Source organism: Stomoxys calcitrans, chromosome 4 (assembly GCF_963082655.1).
Source record: "Stomoxys calcitrans chromosome 4, idStoCalc2.1, whole genome shotgun sequence".
Taxonomy (NCBI): domain Eukaryota; kingdom Metazoa; phylum Arthropoda; class Insecta; order Diptera; family Muscidae; genus Stomoxys; species Stomoxys calcitrans.
In genome coordinates, this window is record NC_081555.1 from 169,203,202 (window position 1) to 169,223,073 (window position 19,872).

At 35.9% G+C, this 19,872-nt stretch overlaps 1 protein-coding gene across 1 annotated transcript in view; it reads right to left on the reverse strand.

Moving 5' to 3' along the window:
* Window positions 1-9,001: 9,001 nt before the first annotated feature.
* The window catches only part of LOC106090645 (kinesin-associated protein 3), a 196,406-nt gene continuing 185,535 nt past the window's right edge, over window positions 9,002-19,872 (reverse strand). Inside the window, exons 7-10 of the mRNA XM_059367753.1 lie at window positions 18,752-19,459; window positions 17,918-18,685; window positions 9,221-9,477; window positions 9,002-9,161 (exon numbers count right to left, since the gene is read on the reverse strand). Coding sequence (XP_059223736.1) covers window positions 9,005-9,161; window positions 9,221-9,477; window positions 17,918-18,685; window positions 18,752-19,459 — 1,890 coding nt within the window. The 3' untranslated portion in view covers window positions 9,002-9,004. The remainder of the gene's footprint in view (window positions 9,162-9,220; window positions 9,478-17,917; window positions 18,686-18,751; window positions 19,460-19,872) is intronic.

A 19,872-nucleotide genomic window follows, 5' to 3' on the forward strand; every position in this document is an offset into this window, starting at 1 on the left:
ACAAACTTAAGTTATGACTTCCAACATCCATGCTAAGTATGACCCGAATCGGCCTACAAACGGATATAGCCCCCATATAAACCAGTCTTCGGATTTGACTTCTTAAGCCCCTGGCAGCCTCAATTCTCAACCGATTTGGCTGAAATTTGGAACAAAGACTTGTGTTATGACTTTCATGGGCTTAAGACCCTAAATTGCAATATCGGTCTATGTGACAGCAATATCTAAATATGGTCCAAATGGACCATATTCTGTTCAAATAACGGGAGACTTAAAACAACTCATTATCTCAAATTTCAGCGAAATCAGGTAATAAATGCGGTATTTATGAGTTTAAGACCCTAAATAAGCAGATGGGTCTAAATGGCCGCTATATCTAAATGAAGTCAGATCTGGCCCATTTCCGCTTCAAACAACGGGAAGCCTAGTCCAACACTGCGAAATCGGGTAATAAATAAGACTTTTATAGGATAATCGATAATCTATGAGATAGCTATAGCTAAATATGGTCCGATCTGGATTATTTTCAGTTTGGATATCGGGAGCCTTAATACAATGTCAACGTTCCCAATTTCAGCAAAATCAGTTTATAAATGCAGCAGTCATGGGCTTAAACCCCGTAATCGGAGATCGGCGTATTTAGCAGCTTTACCTAAATATAGTCCGATCTGGATCATATTCTAGTCGTATGATCGGTGGCTTGAAGCAACTCACTGTTTCAAAATTCTTCGAAATCGGGCAATAAACGCGGCTTTTATGACCTCAAGTCTTAGTGACTTAAGATCAGTCTAAATGGCAACTATATCTAAATATGGTCCGGTCTAGACTATATTCAGATTGGATGACGCGAGGATTAAAAAACCTCACTATTTCAAATTTCAGCAAAATCGAGCACTAAATGCGGCTTTTATGGGGTTAAATCTGCAAAATCTGCAGATCTGTTAAATCTGCATATTGGTCTATATGACAGCTATAGAACTGCGTCTTAAAAATATATGGAACTGTACAAAATTTCAGCTCAATACCTCAATTTTTGAAGACTGTAGCGTGATTACAACAAACCGACGGCCAGACAGACGAACAGACACATGCACATTGATAGATCGTCTTAGAAATTTATGATATTGTAGGGTAGGAAATGGATATTTCTATGAGTTGCAAACGAAATTGTTAAATGAAAGAACCCCCTACCTTATGGCGAAATAGGATGTTCAGAATGAGGTCCGGTAATTCTGCCAAATAATTAAGCATCAAACCGATGGAATAGGCAGATCCTCTTGAAAACAAGACATATTAACCCAGGTAGTGCACAGCAAACAGCTGAGTACAATTTTTTCTTGTGAAATGCACTATGAGTCAACGAGTTTTGGTTGTGTGTGTGTGTGTGTGCATTATAGTTAAGAACTGTAACACGCATAAACAATGAATAATGGCACGACCAATAACATACTCAAAGTGAGAGTTGCAACAATCACTGATTTGACAGAGAGCGACAAGAACCACAGAAGCAATCCCTGATGGCAGTATAAAATGAATACCAATTGGTTAAAAGTAGATCAGCTTAGCAGTAAACCGGCCAAGGTGGATTTAAAAAGGTGGTCTCACGCCAACAGCTGTTAGCAGCTGGTCAGCTTTTACGGTATCAAGATGTTCGCACACGTGTACACACACGCACACAAATTTCTATGTGTGTGTTGGCAAAACGTTGATCAGCTTGATGGCTAGATGGCGGACTGCACCATATGATTTGTGGTTGTTGTATAAATGAGACCCCTTTAATTGTTTTGCCATATAAACCGGTTGAAAAATAACAAACCAGCAAGAGCCCATGGATTATCGGTTGAACTATTAAAGACTGGAGGCGACATGATGGTGAAGGGTATGGTATGGGTTTTGCTATTCTCTGCGCAATTTGCCTGGAAAAACGCATACGCAAAGATTAAAACCTTGCCATATTTTGTCCCGTATCCGCACCCCTTTTCCAACCTATGCTAACCTGACCATATCACAAGCAAGGCGATTTTGTAGCCAAGTGTTTGGGGGGATATGAAGTTCAGTTTAGGGGGTGCTAGGGTGTTCTTTTTATGAAGTTTAGTTTAGGGGGTGCTTTAGGGCGTCACCCCCTAAACTGAACTTCATAAAAGACTCCCAAAGAACTTTCATTTGAGCCCCATATTGCTATGGTCGTAAATTTGTCCCCTAGCGGGATGTTTTTGGTGAGAGGCGGCCCCCCAAACACTTGGTTCCATATTTGGATATCAGATTCGTATTCTACATTCAAATACCTTTCATTTAAGCCCCATATTCCCATGGTCAGTAACTAAGTCCAGTTTGGGAAAGGGGTGGACCCCAGAAACGTGGTCCCACATTTGGATATCAGATTCGTATTCTACTCGCAAATACCTTTCATTTGAGTCCCATATTGCCATGGTCGGTAAATATGTCCGATTTAGGGGTGTTTTGGGCTTGAGGTGATCCCCCCTAGCACTTGGTCTGACAATTGGATATCAGATACGTTTTCTTATCCTAAATACCTTTCATTTGAGTCCTATATTGTCGTGATTGGTCTTAATATATGTTTGGTAGGTTTTAGGGTGGGGCAGCCCTCCTAGGTACCCCATCCGAAATTTGAATACCAAATTTTTATTTTTAGGGTACTATATGAGAGCTTGAATCGCACCTCCTTCGTTTAAATCGCACCTCCCATCTTCGAGATCTGGCGTTTCTGAAAATTAGGGTAAGGGGGAGGGTCCGCGTCCCCTTCAGATATCAAAAAATTTAGTACCCTATTTTCACCACGGGGTTATTATGCACCATCTGTGAAAATTTCAAGAAAATCGGTTCAGCCGTTTCTGGGTCTATAAGGAACACACAAACATACAAACAAACACACACAAACTGATTTTTATATATAAGAAGATGTGGCCACTTGGTATGGGGCATGAGATAAGCATTTTCACCGGATTTTGACGAAAGGTGGTTTACACATATACCCGAGGTGGTGGGTATCCAAAGTTCGGCCCGGCCGAATTTAACGCCTTTTTACTTGTTTCCAATTTCAATAGGCTTCGTCGCTACGTCAAAAAAAGATGTATGTATGCCAAATTTGAAGACGTTGGCAGCGACCTCTAGTTTGTAGACAAACGAAGATGGACAGACAGACAGACCGACATAGCTAAATCGAAACAGAAACTGCTTCTGAGTCGATCGGTATACCTATCAATGGGTCTATCGCTCTTCCTTCAGGTTCTTACAAACAAATGCACTAAGTTATAATACCCTGTACCACTGTGGTGGTGTAGGGTATAAGTGGTGTGGTGTAGGGTAAGCTTTCAAAACTGCGTTATATGTGTCTTCTATTTTGACCTCCTCTTTCATAGCCCACTTTCTTATTCCAGTAATTATTTTTGTGTTTCACTGTGCCATATGTAAACTCCTTTCTTTTAATTTACACACCCAGTGTTATGTATGATGGCTACTAGAGAGTAGGGGAAAATTCCTATTCTTACTCCTTTAATGTAAATATGTTTTTTTAAAAAAAGCCAGTATGTATATATATTTTTTATTATATGATTTTTTTTTTTATTTTATGGGTTGAAGGTTCTTGTGGTTTTTTGTACGTTACACATTTCAATTCGTTTCGTTTTATTCGAAATTAAAAAAAAAAAAAATAATAATAATAAAATAAAAAAAAAACTTAAACTATTAATTCAAACTTAAACATAAAATGGTAAAAAAAAGAAACACATTTTGGTATTAGTTGCTTAAAATAAAATAATGAACATAATTCGCTTATATAACTTAAAACTTAGAGAGGAAACGGTAAGTTATTTTAACAAAAATTAAAAAAGAAATTATATATTTAAGCATAAATTATGACACTGGTTGGTTTTTTTTTTATTAAAAAATAAATAAATGGTCGTCTTTGTCGTTTCATTTTCTAAGGTTTGTTCGTTTTTCTATATATTCTTTGCTTCTGTGTTTTTTATTTGATTTTTGTTTGTTTTTGTTTTTTTTTGTCATAAAGGAAAGTTATAATATCACATATAATTTGATAAACAAAATATCATAAAATTAAGCATAACGTAATTATAATAGTAATAAACAATTTCTAAAAAAAAAACTTAAATTGAAAAAAAAACATTGGTTGCCTTTGCTATTCGAGTAAGGATTTGCTTAAGGATAATTTATGTGTGTATATAATTTTTTTGTTTTTCTTTTGCTTGTTTTTGATTTAATCGTTTTTTGTTGTTTGTTTGTTTTATGAGTTAAAACACGGACTAGCTTCGTTTTGGTTTTTTTTTATAAAATTAATATATTGACCTTCCATTTTAAGCAAGCTTAAGGTTATTACATAGAAATCATTGAAAAAAAACAAAAAAAAATTTATTTTACAACAAAAAAAAAATTGTTAGAAACATTTTCAATTATAGTTTTATTAAAAAAAAACAGCAAAAGGTCGGTTGAGTTATCGATTGTTAAACAAAAAGCTGTATCAAACGAATTCTTAGTTTTTTAAATAAAAAAATTTCATATATTGATTTTTTTTTAGAGAAAAACCACAATTTGCCTTTTGAGTTATCGATTGTAATCGATTTTTTTTTTGCAAAGATGTGCTGGACTGTTTTGTAGGCTATTACAGTGTTTTATTTTATATATTGTTTTTTTTTAGAGAAAAACAACAATTTGCCTTTTGAGTTATCGATTGTAATCGATTTTTTTTATTACAAAGACGTCCTGGTTTGTTTTGTAGACTATTACTGTGTTTTATTTTGTTTATATTTAGTGTAAGAAATAGAATATCAATGCAAAGTTTTTTTGCTAAGTTTACGATATCATGCGATAACAGATAATAAAAAACGATTAATCGTGATTTGCACTATTAAGCACTAAAATAAAACACAGAATATGTTACAGAGATGGCAAACTATCGATATTCGCAACATTCGATATTTTCGATAATTTTAAAAATAACTATCGATAGTATCGATATTATAGTAAATTTCCTATATTTCAAACGAAAATGAGAAGCAAACATCAGGAGAGATCGAGAGAGGCAATATCAATGCACAGACCAAATAAAACCAAGGTTAAATAATTTCCCATCACCTATATTTCAAACGAAAATGAGAAACAAACATCAGGAGAGATCGAGAGAAGCAATATCAATGCACAGACCAAATAAAACCAAGGTTAATAAAGTCAGTGAGTGAGATCATTGTACAAAATGTTAGTCTAAATGGATGAAAATTGCGCATCTATAGGTGCAATGTATCAGTGTCGGATTGCTTATTTTTAATTTAATTTTTACGATAGTAGCCATCGGAAAAATATCAATCGATATTCAGTCAAAACAGTAAATGTCGATAGTGCCATCGATGTTTTGCCAACTCTAATAAGGCTTATCATTAACGATTACATCGTTAATAGCACGTTTACATTGAAATTTTTATGATCTGGATTTAACTCCAATCCAAAAACAAATCCTGCCCGTTTACATTGCTTTGTTGGGGGATTTAAGTGACACACACAAGCGTACATGGGTATACATGAATGTGCATATCACACACAAAGTTCTTGAAAACAGTTGCATATTTTGGTACTTTTATTGATTATTCAGCCATGAATACGGGCATGACATAATTACTAGGTAGTGTATCGTAAACAGCTGAGTACACTATCTGTCAACGAGTTTTGGTTGTGTGTGTGTGTATTATAGTTAAGAACCATAACACAACAAACAACGAAAAATGGCGCGACCTAGTAATATACACAAAATCTGAGTTGCACTAATTACTGATTTTGACAGATAGTGCACTCAATATTATGTTGTTGGGCAACTGCCACTACCTGTAAATGATAACGGACTACTTTGGAATTTAAAAATAAATCCTGCAAAAATGGGATGTATGTTTTGTATGGTATACCCAGGAAAAAAGTTATCGAATAAAATCCGGGTTTTACTACTTTTCTTAATTTTTAAAACCCAATTATACTTATCGATAATATCAAACTATCGAAAACATATATTCGAAATATTTTTGGAAAATTTGTTCTTTTGAAAAGTGAGACTACTACAACCAACTTTATGAAAAGTTATCGGTTTCAACAAACAACATTTTAATGACAGTTAATATGGCACATCATGATGCGTGGTCATTGTAATAGAATTGTTGAAAAAGGGGCGTATGAGTCACGCAATACCATCAGTCATGGCTGAAAAATCAAAATCATTTGATTTTTTCGATGATTGGTGTCTATCGATTATCGTTTATACAAAAATGTGTAAAAAGTTATGTGAAAAAAATGTGAAAGTTATCGAAAACACCATTAGGAAAACATTTTTTCTTTAATGAAATGTGGTTTTTGCTACCTTTCTTAACTTGCAAAGCCCGATAACAGTTATTGCTAATATGAAGACTATAAAATTCGAATAAACCTACACGTCACAAATAGATATTTATAAAATACAAAAGAAAATTATCTGCAATTATCTTTTGATAGTTTTAAATTATCGAAAGTTATCGAAAATATTAATAGCTTTCGAAATACATAATTTTCTTTGATGAAATGTGATTTTTACAAATTTACTTTACTTTCAAGCCCCTTTTTTAAGAGTTATTGATACTGTCAAAGATAAGCTACATAATATTCGAACAAAATAGACGTTTTTGAAATATTTTTACAAATTGAAAAATCGATCTCTTAAAAGTGAACTTCTGCAACCATCATAAGATACCTTAAACTTATCGAAAGTTATCGATACCATTATTTGGTTTGAAAAAATTATTTCCTTTATTGAAATCCGGGGTTTACTACTTTTCTTAACTTTTAAAGCCCGACTATTTTAATCAATAATATTAAAGTTATACCGAAAGCTATCGATAATATTAATCGGTTTCTGGAAAATACATTTTCTTTACGAAAATTCTCTTAACTTTTAAAGTCTGAAAATACATTTTCTTTACGAAAATTATCTTAACTTTCAAAGTCTGATTATAGTTATCGATACTGTTAAAGATAATCTAGAGTAGAAAAAAACCAACTTATACGAAACACTTTTATAAAATGCAGAAATTTCGATTTTCAAAAAAGGACTTTTACTGCGATAGTTATAATTTAACGAAAGTTTTTTATAATGTTAATAGATTTCAAAAAATGCTTTTGGCTAAAAAAAATTTTTTAAAATGCAGAAAATTTTTAAAGATCAGAGTCCTAACACCATATTTCAATAACCATATCTTAATGGAAGTTGTCGACAATGGAAGTACAAAGGAGAGGCTACTTCAACCAATTTTCAATAGCTATAATTTTTCGAAAGTTATCGATAAGTTATCGATAGTTATAATTTTAGAAAGTTATCGATAGTATTGTAATCGTTACTAAAAAAGTCAATTGTCCCGAAAAATTTATGTAATGCAGAAAACTTTATATTTAAAAAATGAGACACTTCAATCATTTTATGATAAATAGAACTTATCGAAAGTTATCGATCACATTAGTCGGTTTAAAAAAACAGTTTCTTTAACAAAATTTAAATATAACTTATCGAAAGTTATCGATCACATTATTCGGTTTAAAAAAACATTTCCTTTAACAAAATGTGGTTTTAACTGCGCTTTTAAACTTCAAAGTTTCAAGGGTGCACAAGATTGAATTACATTTAAACATTCAGTATTATTAATAAAATCCTGATTTTCCTTGATTGTTTTACTACCAAATATCGATAACAATTATTGATTATATTAAAGCTATAAAAGTTTTGTTTGAAATATATTTTATTACAATGCAAAAAATTTTATTTCTTCAAAAGAGACTGCCATATAACCATATTTCGATAGTTATCGATTGTCAAAAGTTATCGATAATATTAATTGGTTCAACAAAATTAGGTGTTTTTTTTGTATCAGCTCTGGGTTTATCACATTTTCTTTTCTTTAAAAGCCCGATAAAAGTTATCGATGCTATCGAATAAAACAACCGATTCGAATATACGCGTATAACATCAAAAAAATAAAATGTACATATAAATGGAAAAATTAAGGAATATTAAAAAATACGTAGAATTTAAAAAAAAAAATGGAAAACTATGGAAATAAAATTGTTTGTTTTACGTTATGTTAAGTAAAAAAATTGTGTTGTGAAAATGTCAAAGCCTTTGAACTTAAACTGAAAAATGGAAGGTCCCTCTTCTTAGCATACAAACATAGTATATCGATAAATATAGTACATATGCATATAGAAAATATTCTTTGATTTCTATGAAAAAAGGAAAAATTTAATAAACAAAAAAATGCTTAACAAAATATTGATTAAGTTTTCGGTTTCTGTGCGCCAAGCTATGTCAAAGCAAAAGACCTATGAAAGTATAGACGACAACTTAAGCATGCAAGCATAAACGCTCTCAGCGAGGGAGCTTGCTGGACAATGTTATGAAAGTTGGTGAATGCAATACAATAAATCTCAAGCGCCATCTATTGACAACTTTTGAACTTTTTTTTTTTAACAAAATTAGCTGTCTTTCAAATGTCATAGGTCTTTTATGTAAATATTTGATTTTTTTCATATAATTTCTAATAATTTTCAGCTACTAAAAACATATTAATTTTTGGATTTCTATTGCTTGCGGCTGCAAAAGCTTTTATGATTTTTTTTCTTTTTTTTATATAAAACAATTTTAAATGTATTTACTTAAAATGCAAATATGATTTTCCTTATATTCACGCATACACAAACGCACACAAACGAGAGAATTTGTTTATCTTGTTTTCAACTCTTTCATAAATGCCTTTTTATCGTCTTTTCTTCATCGTTCATTTATTATTGGGTGGGGGGGAGGATGAGTTTTTGTTTTGTTTCTTGGTTCTCTTAAAAGCACAATTTTAGAATTACTAAGCGTTCTTTTGTTCACATCAAAAATATTCCTCTTTTGTGTTTTTTTTTCTGTTTAGACTCTAAAAAGCTAGGAAACAAAAATTGATGAATGCGTTACCCTTTTTAAGCTTTAGGCCAGTAAAAGCTCTTCGTGTAAGCCCTCGGAGTCCAAGGATTTATTGGACTTAAACATGTAATTACTGGTTGAGTCCCCCTGGCTGGATCCTTGAGATTTGGTGCTAAAGGACATGTTGTAGATATCATCAAGATCTTGGCTGCGCCTGAAACTGAGAGTCAATGAATTATTTAAGGTTATGTTGAGTTACGCTTAGATTACGTTACTTACCTACTAACTGGACGACTGTAACTGGAGTTAGCGGGACTTGCTGGATTATTACTATTGCTGTTACTATCCTCATTGTCCTCGTTCTCCTTGTTCGTATTGTTGTAGAGATCGCAATTGTCCAAATATTCACCACGCAAGTAATTATCCAAATCATGCTCCTCATCCTCCTCATCCTGATAGTCTTCGTTATTGTCTTCATGCTGTTGAGACTCCACCATGCACAACCATTGCGAATTGTGATTGCGAAATTTCTCAAGCTGCCACAAATATGGATGGATATGGAGGAGGGTTATTTGAGTTTTGAACCAACGGAAAAGAAAAAAACAGAAAAAGAAGTCTTTGTTTAAACAGGGGAAATTTGATCAAAATGTTGCTGTTGTGACTCCACCATACACAACCATTGTGAGTTGTGGTTGCGGAATTTTTCCAGCTAGAAAATTTAGAAAACAAAAAACAAAAAAAAGAAAATTTCTATTTTAAAAACATCACAGAAGGGATTTTTTCGGCTGTTTTTTTTTGATTTTTGATTTTGCATTTAAATTGAGATTTGAAGGTAATGAACAGATGAAGAGAGCAACAAACACATAGACAAAGACATAAGGACAAGAGACAAAATGTTTGACAAGGGTCATGGGTGGAAAAAAGTAATTCTACAACTGAGCTTAGGGACAATTTGATAGACATACAGTTAGAGTAGCTTAGAGTGAAATAATATAGTGGGGAAATGAGAGAGGAAGGGGATAAAATAGTATAGGATAATAAATAAAAAGTATTCCATGCAATCCAACTAGTCCTTTGCTGGATTTCTCCTTGAGGATGGTTATCAAAATCAAGATGGTTATCCAAATCTCGAAGTAGCCTCGAAGAGGAACAATACTGCAACTTATAAAATTTCGCTAAAAATTTTTTGAATAGATTTTTTTTAAATTGCTAGTTGAACCCGCTGCGCCTTCATTAACATCACGCGAGAAATATGTTAATACCATATGTATCTGCCCAGAATAATTTGTTTATCTACTTCCAAACACTATACCTTCTATTTGTACACCATATAGCTATGATTGGCAAATATTCCCATTTGGGGAGGGGTTTTGTAGTCTCGTATTGTCATGATTTCCCTCTTCCGATATCAACAAATTAAATAGCCTATTGCTCCTTCCAGATCATATTCGTAATCTACTCCCTTATGCCTTTCATTTGAGTCCTATTTTGTCATGCCTATTTGAGGGAGTTTTGGTACGGGGCGGCCCCCTAGTTGCCTGGACCCAATGTTTATTATCTAATTAAAAATCTACTCACAAATGCCTTTTATTTGAGTTTATTACTGTCCCGATCGGTCCACTTTTATTTTTGGATGGTGCTTTTGGGGTAAGGTGGAGAGTCCGCCGCATTCGACATCAACGAAACCTATGGCCTATTTCTCCTTCCAGACCACATTCCTTATTTACTCCCTAATACCATTCATTTGAGTCCCGTAATGTCCCGATCGGTCCATTTTTATTTCTGCGTAGTGATTTTGGGGTAAGGGGGAGGGTCCGCCCCCTTACAATGTCAACAAATTATATAGCCTATTGCTCCTTCCAGACCATATTCGTAATCTACTCACTAATACCTTTCATTTGAGTCCTATATCGTCATTACAATCAAATACGTCTATTTGAGGGGGTTTTGGGTTGGGGCGGCTCCCTAGGTACTTGGACCTAAGATTTTTTTTTATCAAATTAATACTCTACTTTCGAATACCTTCCATTTGAGTTCCCTCTTGACCCGATCGGTTCACTTTTATTTTTGCGTGGGGCTTTTGGGGTAAGGGGGAGGGTCAAATTATATAGCCTATTGCTCCTTCCAGACCATATTCGTAATCTACTCACTAAGACCTTTCATTTGGGTCCGATATTGTCATTATCGTACAATATGCCTATTTGAGGGGGTTTTGGGATGGGGCAGCTCCCTAGGTACCTGGACCCAATGTTTTTTTTTTTTTATCAAATTAATACTCTATTCCCTAACACCTTTCATTTGAGTTCGATTTTGTCCCCGTTGGGTCCATTTTTATTTTTGCGAGGGGCTTTTGGGGTAAGGGGGAAGGTCCGCCCCCTTACGATATCAACAAATTATATAGCCTATTGCTCCTTCCGGACTATATTCGCAATCTATTCATTAATACCTTTCATTTGAGTTCTATATTGTCATTATCGTCCAATATGCCTATTTGAGGGGGTTTTGGGATGGGGCAGCTCCCTAGGTACCTGACCCAATTTTTTTTTTATCAAATTAATACTCTACTCTCTAATACCTTTCACTTGAGTCCCATATTGTCCCGATCGGTCCATTTTTATTTTTGCGTCGGGCTTTTGGGGTAAGGGAGAGGGTCCGCCCCCTGACGATATCAACAAAAATATATAGCCGATTGCTTCTTCCAAACCATATTCGTAATCTACTCACAAATACCTTCCATTTGAGTCCTATATTGTCATTACCATCCAAGATGCCTTTTTGAGGAGTTTTGGGGTCGGGCGGTGCCCTAGTTATCTGGATCTATTTTTAAATATCAAGTATTCTTATCTCTAATAGCTTTCATTTGAGTCACATAATGTCCCGATCGGTCTACTGTTATTATTGGGGGTGTTTTTGCGTTAATGGGAAGGATCCGCCCCTCTTCCGGTGTTCAATTTTCCCCAACATCCGCCCTAAAACGAAGAGTCTAAGTGAGGCGTCGGGCGGCACCCGCTCTTGCATAAATACTGAGTGCCTATAAGGCGCCTTTTAATAACCAATGGCCATCAAGTTCCCGGGCCGATCGATCATTTGGACCAGAACGAGCTTGCTCACCTATAGGAGCTAGACGAGGATCGATACCTCCACATTAAGACATGTGGCTAAAAAACAACAACAACAACTAGCTGGCCCGGTAAGCATCAAGATATTTGACATATCCAAATTTTAAAACAAATTTATATTCGTATTCAACTCTCAAATATCTTTCATATTGCCCCGTTCCGTATATTTTTATAGAAGTCTCCTATTCTACTTTTAAAAACTTTACGATTCAGTCTCATATTGTCCCGATTGGCCTACATATCCGTTTGAGGGTGGTTTTTGGGGGGCGGACCCTTTGGTACATTACCCCAAATTTTAATAAAAGTTTCTTATTTTACTTCCAAATATCATTCGTTTGAGTCCCATAAGAATCAGGATCTACCTGGAGTTGAGTACCTTACAAATATCCTCAGCCTGTCTTTGAACACTCTTATAGTACCCGATGTCTGGAAGATGGGCAGAGTGATCCCGCTACGGAACCCTAGAAAGTATCCGAGTATCGGGGTAGTCGTACATACCGATAACCCTTCTCTCACCAGTAGCCAAGACACTTGAGGGACTACTCCTCCCGAGCCTCGTTGGACTACTCCTCCCGGGCCTCGTTGGACTACTCCTCCCGGGCCTACTCCTCGAGAATTTCCATTCGCCGAGAATCAGCATGGATTTAAAAGACTGCATAGCTCACCAACAGCATTGCATGCCATCACCGCACACATTTGTGCGTGGCTTCAATCAGCCCATGCCATGTGATAGGGCGGTCCTCGTAGCACTGGGCATTCGACACTGTCAGCTATGCCAACTATGTGAGGACATTGCCAACACGTTCCTCCAGCCAGGCCAGTCGTTTGTGGAATTTATGGATAGGAAATCGAAACACCGTAGGGTGAAACAGGCAGTTCCCCTAGGCGGTGTGATATCTCCGGCTTTGTTTAACCTCTACCTATCCTTCATTCCATCCCCTCCAGACGGCATAGAGATCGTATCATATGCGGGAGATTTTACGATCATGGCATCTGGCCCCCTACCCATTGATGACATCTGCGATAGGTTAAACGTCTACCTCAACGAGCTTGCCTCTTATTTCGCTTCAAGAGATCTGAAGATATCTGCCACCAAATCATCAGCCACATTGTTCACTACATACATACACTCATGAGGTGAGTAGGGAGCTGGAAGTGATGGTCGATAGAGTGACAATTCCGACCATCAAGTGTCCCAAAATACAAATTCTCCTCACATTCCACAGCAATTTGTCACTTGTCGGCAGCACTTGGGGTGGTGACAACAAGGTTTCATGTTGACCACGTACAAAGCAAATGGTCGGTTTGTGGTAAGTTATGCATCGCCAGTGTGGTTTTGTCAGCTCTGTGACACGCAGTGGAATAATATTGAAATCTGTCAGAATGCCACTCTTCGAACTGCTACGGGCTGTCTCCTCAGTTCTCAGGTGGACCAAAATGCATTTACTTTCTTTTAAAAAATCCGCAATTACTTTTTGGGCAACCATATATTTGCAAGATTCCCCATGAAGATGAAGAGTTTGTGCCTCTGCAGATCCTACCACGAAGCAAGTAAAACCGTCCTAAGTTCGGCCGGGCCGAATCTTATATACCCACCACCATGGATCGCATTTGTCAAGTTCTTAGTCCACTATCTCTTTATAGGCAAACAAAGGAAATTGAATAAGAATTGCTTTGCTATTGGAGCTATATCAGGTTATGAACCGATTCGGACGATACTTGGCTTGGACGTTGGAGACCATAGTAAATTCCATTGTGTCAAATTTCAACCAAATCGGATAAGAATGGCATCCTATAGGGACTCAATAATATGGGCAAATCATAAACCGATGTGCCGATAAGAGCTATATAAGGATATGAACCGATTCAGACCATATTAGACACGTAAGTTAAAGGTCAAAGGAGAAGTTGTTGCGCAAAATGTCATGCAAATAAGACAACAATTGCGCCTTCTAGATGCTGAAGAAGTGTGACAGGGTGATCGGTTTATCTGGGAGCTATATACGATTTTAAACCGATTCAGGCCATACTTGGCACGTATGTTAGATGTCATAGAAAAAGTCACTGTGCAAAAATTTCAGCAAAATCGGATAAGAATTACGCTCTCTAAAGGTTAAAGAAGTATAATCGGGAGATAGGTTTATATGGGAGATATATCAGGTTTTGGACCGATTTGAACTTGACACATCTGTTGAAAATCATAGAAAACGTCATAGTATAAAATTTCAGCCAAGTCGTATAGGAATTGTGCACTCTAGAGGCACAAGAATTATAATCGGGAGATCGGTTTATATGGGAGCTATATGTAAATATGGACCGATGTAGGCTATTTACATTTCCAACCGACCTACACTAATAGAAAGTTTGTAACACAATATTTCGATGTGTTACAAACGGAATGACGATGTTAGTATACCCCCATCCTATGATGGGGGGTATAAAAAGTAAGTGTCTGACCGTCTCTTTGTCATCTTTATCATATAGCTTAGTACCATGGGATGGCTTCTGTCATAGTTCTTATTGATCTTTTATCGAAAGCAAGCAGTTCGTCAGTACTTTTGCGGTTAATCGTAGGCCAGAGCGCTCCGGAAATACGACATCCGTTCATGTAGTTTCATCACACTATCTCCTCCGCTTTGACATTCCTTCTACTAGGTTTATTAGCTCGATATATGCATGTATGCAAGTCTTTCGACCTATTCGTACGTCGAGGACGAACCCTTTCTGCCTCATCATTTCCTGAAGTATCATTGTGTTCGGGAACCCTTTGTGAAGATCCTGGGCTGAACTCTGGTTAAGTCCAAGCAGCCCACCACACATCATATATGAAGACCTCATTGTCATCCATTTAAAAATCCCGAATTTCGAATTAGATCCGTTGGGTTCTCGCAAGAAAGAAAGTACTGGATGTCACAAAAACATTTTTTTCTTTAAACTAAAACATGTTCGAAAATAGGAACCGCTCTTCGATTCAAGAGTTTCCCCGCTTTGGTTTAACACTTTGCATATACTTGTGAAAACACAGTGCAATCAGTGGTCCAAGGTAACAGTTTTGGAGGGTACATATATATTGCAAACATTTTTTTGGGTTTTTCAAAAAAGAATCGGATTTATATAAAAAATAACATAAAATATTAAATAATTGACTTATTATTCTACAAAATAAAAAAATAATACAAAATAAAATAAAAATAAAATAAAATAAAATAAAAATAAAAATAAAATAAAAATAAAATAAAATAAAATAAAATAAAATAAAATAAAATAAAATAAAATAAAATAAAATAAAATAAAATAAAATAAAATAAAATAAAATAAAATAAAATAAAATAAAATAAAATAAAATAAAATAAAATAAAATAAAATAAAATAAAATAAAATAAAATAAAATAAAATAAAATGAAATAAAATAAAATAAAATAAAATAAAATAAAATAAAATAAAATAAAATAAAATAAAATAAAATAAAATAAAATAAAATAAAAATAAAATAAAATAAAATAAAATAAAATAAAATAAAATAAAATAAAATAAAATAAAATAAAAATAAAATAAAATAAAATAAAATAAAATAAAATAAAAAAATAAAATAAAATAAAATAAAATAAAATAAAATAAAAATAAAAATAAAATAAAATAAAATAAAAAAATAAAAATAAAATAAAATAAAATAAAAAAAATAAAATTAAATTAAATGAAACAAGTAAAAAGGCGTTGAGTTCGGCCGGGCCGAACTTTGGATACCCACCACCTCGGGTATATATGTAAACCACCTTTCATACCTTATGTCCCATAGCAGTTATATCGAAATATGTTCCGATTTGAACCAAATGCTAATAAGTACAGTAGCTATATCTAAAAATAAACCGATCTGAACCATATACGACACGGATGTCGAAAAGCCTAGCATAAGTAATTGTGTCAAATTTCAGTGAAATTGGATTAAAAATACGCCTTTTTTGGCGCCAAGACTTGAAATCGAGATATCGGTCTATATGGCAGCTGTACCCAAATCTGGACCGATATGGGCCAAATTGACGAAGGATGTAGAAGGGCCTAAGGCAACTAACTGTCCCAAATTTCGGCGACATCGGACAATAATTGCGCATTTTATGACCCCAAAACCTTAAATCGAGAGATCGGTCTATATGGCAGCTATATGTAAATCTGGACCGATCTAAGCCAAATTGAAGAAGGATGTCGAAGGGCCTAACAGAACTCAATGTCCCAAATTTTAGCAAAATCGGCTTATAAATATGACTTTTATGGGCCCAAAACCTTAAATCGAGAGATCGGTCTATATGGCAGCTATATGTAAATCTGGACCGATCTAAGCTAAATTGAAGAAGGATGTCGAGGCGCTTAACTTAACTCACTGTCCCAAATTTCGGTGACATCGGACAATAAATGCGCATTTTATGGTCCCAAAACGTGAAATCGAGAGATTGGTCTATACGGCAGCTATATCCAAATCTTGATCGATCTGGGCCAAATTGAAGAAGAATGTCGAAGGGTCTAACAGTCTAACAGGTCTAAACACTGTCCCAAATTTCAGCAAAATCGGACAATAAATGCGCCTTTTATGGGCCCAAAACGTTAAATCAAGAAATCGGTCTATATGACAGCTATATGCAAATCTAGACCGATTTGGTCCAAATTGAAGAAGAATGTCGAAGGGCCTAACAGAACTCAATGTCCCAAATTTTAGCAAAATCGGCTTACAAATATGGCTTTTATAGGCCTAAGACTCTAACTCGGAGGATCGGTCTATATAGCAGCTATATCCAAATCTCGAGCGATCTGAGCCAAATTGACGAAGGATGTCAAAGGACCTAAAGCAACTCACTGTCCCAAATTTCAGCAAAATCTGATAATAAATGTGGCTTTTATGGGCCTAAGACCCTAAATCGGCGGATGGATCTATATGACAGCTATATGCAAATCTGGACCGATCTGTCCCATATTGCAGAAGTATATCGAGGAGCTTAACTTAACTCACTGTCTCAAATTTCGGAGATATTGGACAATAAATGCGCCTTTTATGGGCCCAAAACGTTAAATCAAGAAATCGGTCTATATGACAGCTATATGCAAATCTAGACCGATTTGGTCCAAATTGAAGAAGAATGTCGAAGGGCCTAACAGAACTCAATGTCCCAAATTTCAACAAAATCGACTTACAAATATGGCTTTTATGGGCCTAAGACCCTTAATCGGAGGATCGGTCTATATGCCAGCTATATCCAAATCTGAACCAATCTGGGCCAAATTGACGAAGGATGTCGAAGGGCCTAACACAGCTCACTGTCCCAAATTTCAGCAAAATCGGATAATAAATGTGGCTTTTATGGGTCTAAGACCCTAAATCGGAGGATCGGTCTATATGGGGGCTATATCAAGATATAGTCCGATATAGCCCATCTTCGAACTTAACCTGCTTATGGACAAAAAAAGAATCTGCGCAAAGTTTCAGCTCAATATCTTTATTTTTTGAAGACTGTAGTGTGATTTCAACAGACAGACGGACAGACGGACGGACATGGCTAGATCGTCTTAGATTTTTACGCTGTATATATACTTTATAGGGTCGGAAATGGATATTTCGATGTGTTGCAAACGGTATGACAAAATGGTGGGTATAAAAATAAAATAAAATTAATTAATTTGTTATCAAATAAAAACCAATTTATTAAGAAAATTTTCCTTGAATGCTCCTCATTCTCATGAAGTTGAGCTAATCATCGCCAATCGTCTTTTTCGCTTCCGGACATTTCACAAATTTAGCGGTGATCTGTGATATAGTGCTGTGCCAATAATTAAAGTCCTCCACACAAATCATGGAGTAAATGCTACCTACCTTAATGCGTTTCGCCCATTCAGTATCACTAATGGCAATGATGTCCAAGCAGTAGTCGCATATCTTCCTAATCTCAGAATTCTTATCGTGCATCAAGTCAATGAGATAGGCTGGTGACTCCGTCTCCTTGATCATATACTCTCGGGTACTCTCATGGCGCAATATCTGCTGGAACACAAAAATTATTTGCAATACAATTTCATCATCCTCTTGTTTGGCCTTCAGCAATTCGATAAGCGATAAGACCACATTGGCTCGACAGAAGAGCAGGGCACATAGTTCATCATGGGCACAGGTGCCCAGGTAGACAATAGTATCCAAGACCAGATCATCGAGTTTGGCACCCGGCACCAGAATGTCTCGCACCCAGGGTATTAATTTGAAATTTTGCAGAATTTGTGAGTAATCCAAATCGGCCAGAGCGAGATTTCCCAAAATGCCCAGACATTCCACCAAAAAGGCTTCATCTTCACAGATGGTAAGAACTTGGGCCAAATCTCCCACATAGTCTATGAAGAGCGTCTGCAGGGACTCATGCTGGGAGAGATTACGCAACAGCTTCATCAACAAGGAGTCCTGGTATTTAAAGGCTCTATCCATAAGGCTGTGCAGACGATTGCCTTCGACCATAATCTGGGCATTGCGACGATTAAGCGAAAGATTAATGCAGAGGGCAATCAAGTCGAGATCAACTTTGGAATTTAAATTGAGTATAATGGCATCGGTGGCCATTTGCACACATTCTGTGTGGGTAAACATGGCCTTAACCTAAAGGAGAGCGAAAAAGGAAAAAAATGTGAGAAAATCTTCATTTGAGAAAACCTTTTCCCTCACCTTATCATCCAAACTCATGTGGTACAATATCTTCACCGCTATACTATGGTGTTTCTCATCGTTGATGAACATCACCAGCATGGGCAAATAGCCCGCCACAATCATCTTCCTTCTCAGCGGACCATCAAATGACAAATTGAAGACCAATTTTAGAGTAACTTGCACCAGATCGGTATGACCACTTTGGAAGAGCCGGGGTAATTTTGACACAATATTTAATTCGCTCATATCATCCTTGTTATCGCCCACTATGGAGAGCTTCTTTAGGAATGTGGTGACCAACATCAGAAGGTCAATGTTTTGGCGATCCAAAGCTTTAACCAGCATTTTCACAATGTTCTTGCGACGCATTTTCTCTTCGAGCTTTACATTTTCGGCCATATTCAGCAACAAATAGAAGGCCACCCTTAGCAGTTGCTCTTGTTTCTTGGCAAATAGTTTCAATTGTTTATTCAGACGTTCGATTTCCTCCTTTTTCGCTTTGGGATCATTGCGATCGAGAGCCTCATTGCTGGTGGCCTTCATGTCACCATTGGTCGATATACCTGAGTCGGGTGTTTGGGCTCCGGTGGAGAGAGCCTCGTGATAGCTGCTATTCAGTACTTGACTTTTGATTAGAGATGAAGACATGGAGCTGTGGAAACTGGACCAATTTCCAGATTTGGGACGTTGTTTAAGTTCGGGTATACGGCGTCGGGGGGGTTCCATCTGTAAGGATAAAATAAAAAAAAAAAATATGTTCAAATTTTAGAGAAAATTTTTACCATAAATTTTTGTCATAAACAAATAAAAGCGTAGTAAAATCGGCCGGGCCAAATTTTGGGAGTGGTGGATTCCTCATGGGACTCAAATGAAAGGTATTTAGGATAAGAAAACGTATCTGATATCCAATTGTCGGAACAAGTGTTAGGGGCACCACCCCAGCCCCCAAAACACCCCAAAATCAGACATATTTACCGACCATGGCAATATGGGACTCAAATGAATAGAATACGAATCCAACATCGAAATGTGGGACCACGTTTCTGGGGGTCCACCCCTTCCCCAAAAAACACCCCCCAAACAGGACTTATCTACTGACCATGGCAATATGGGGATTAAATAAAAGGTTATTGAGTGCA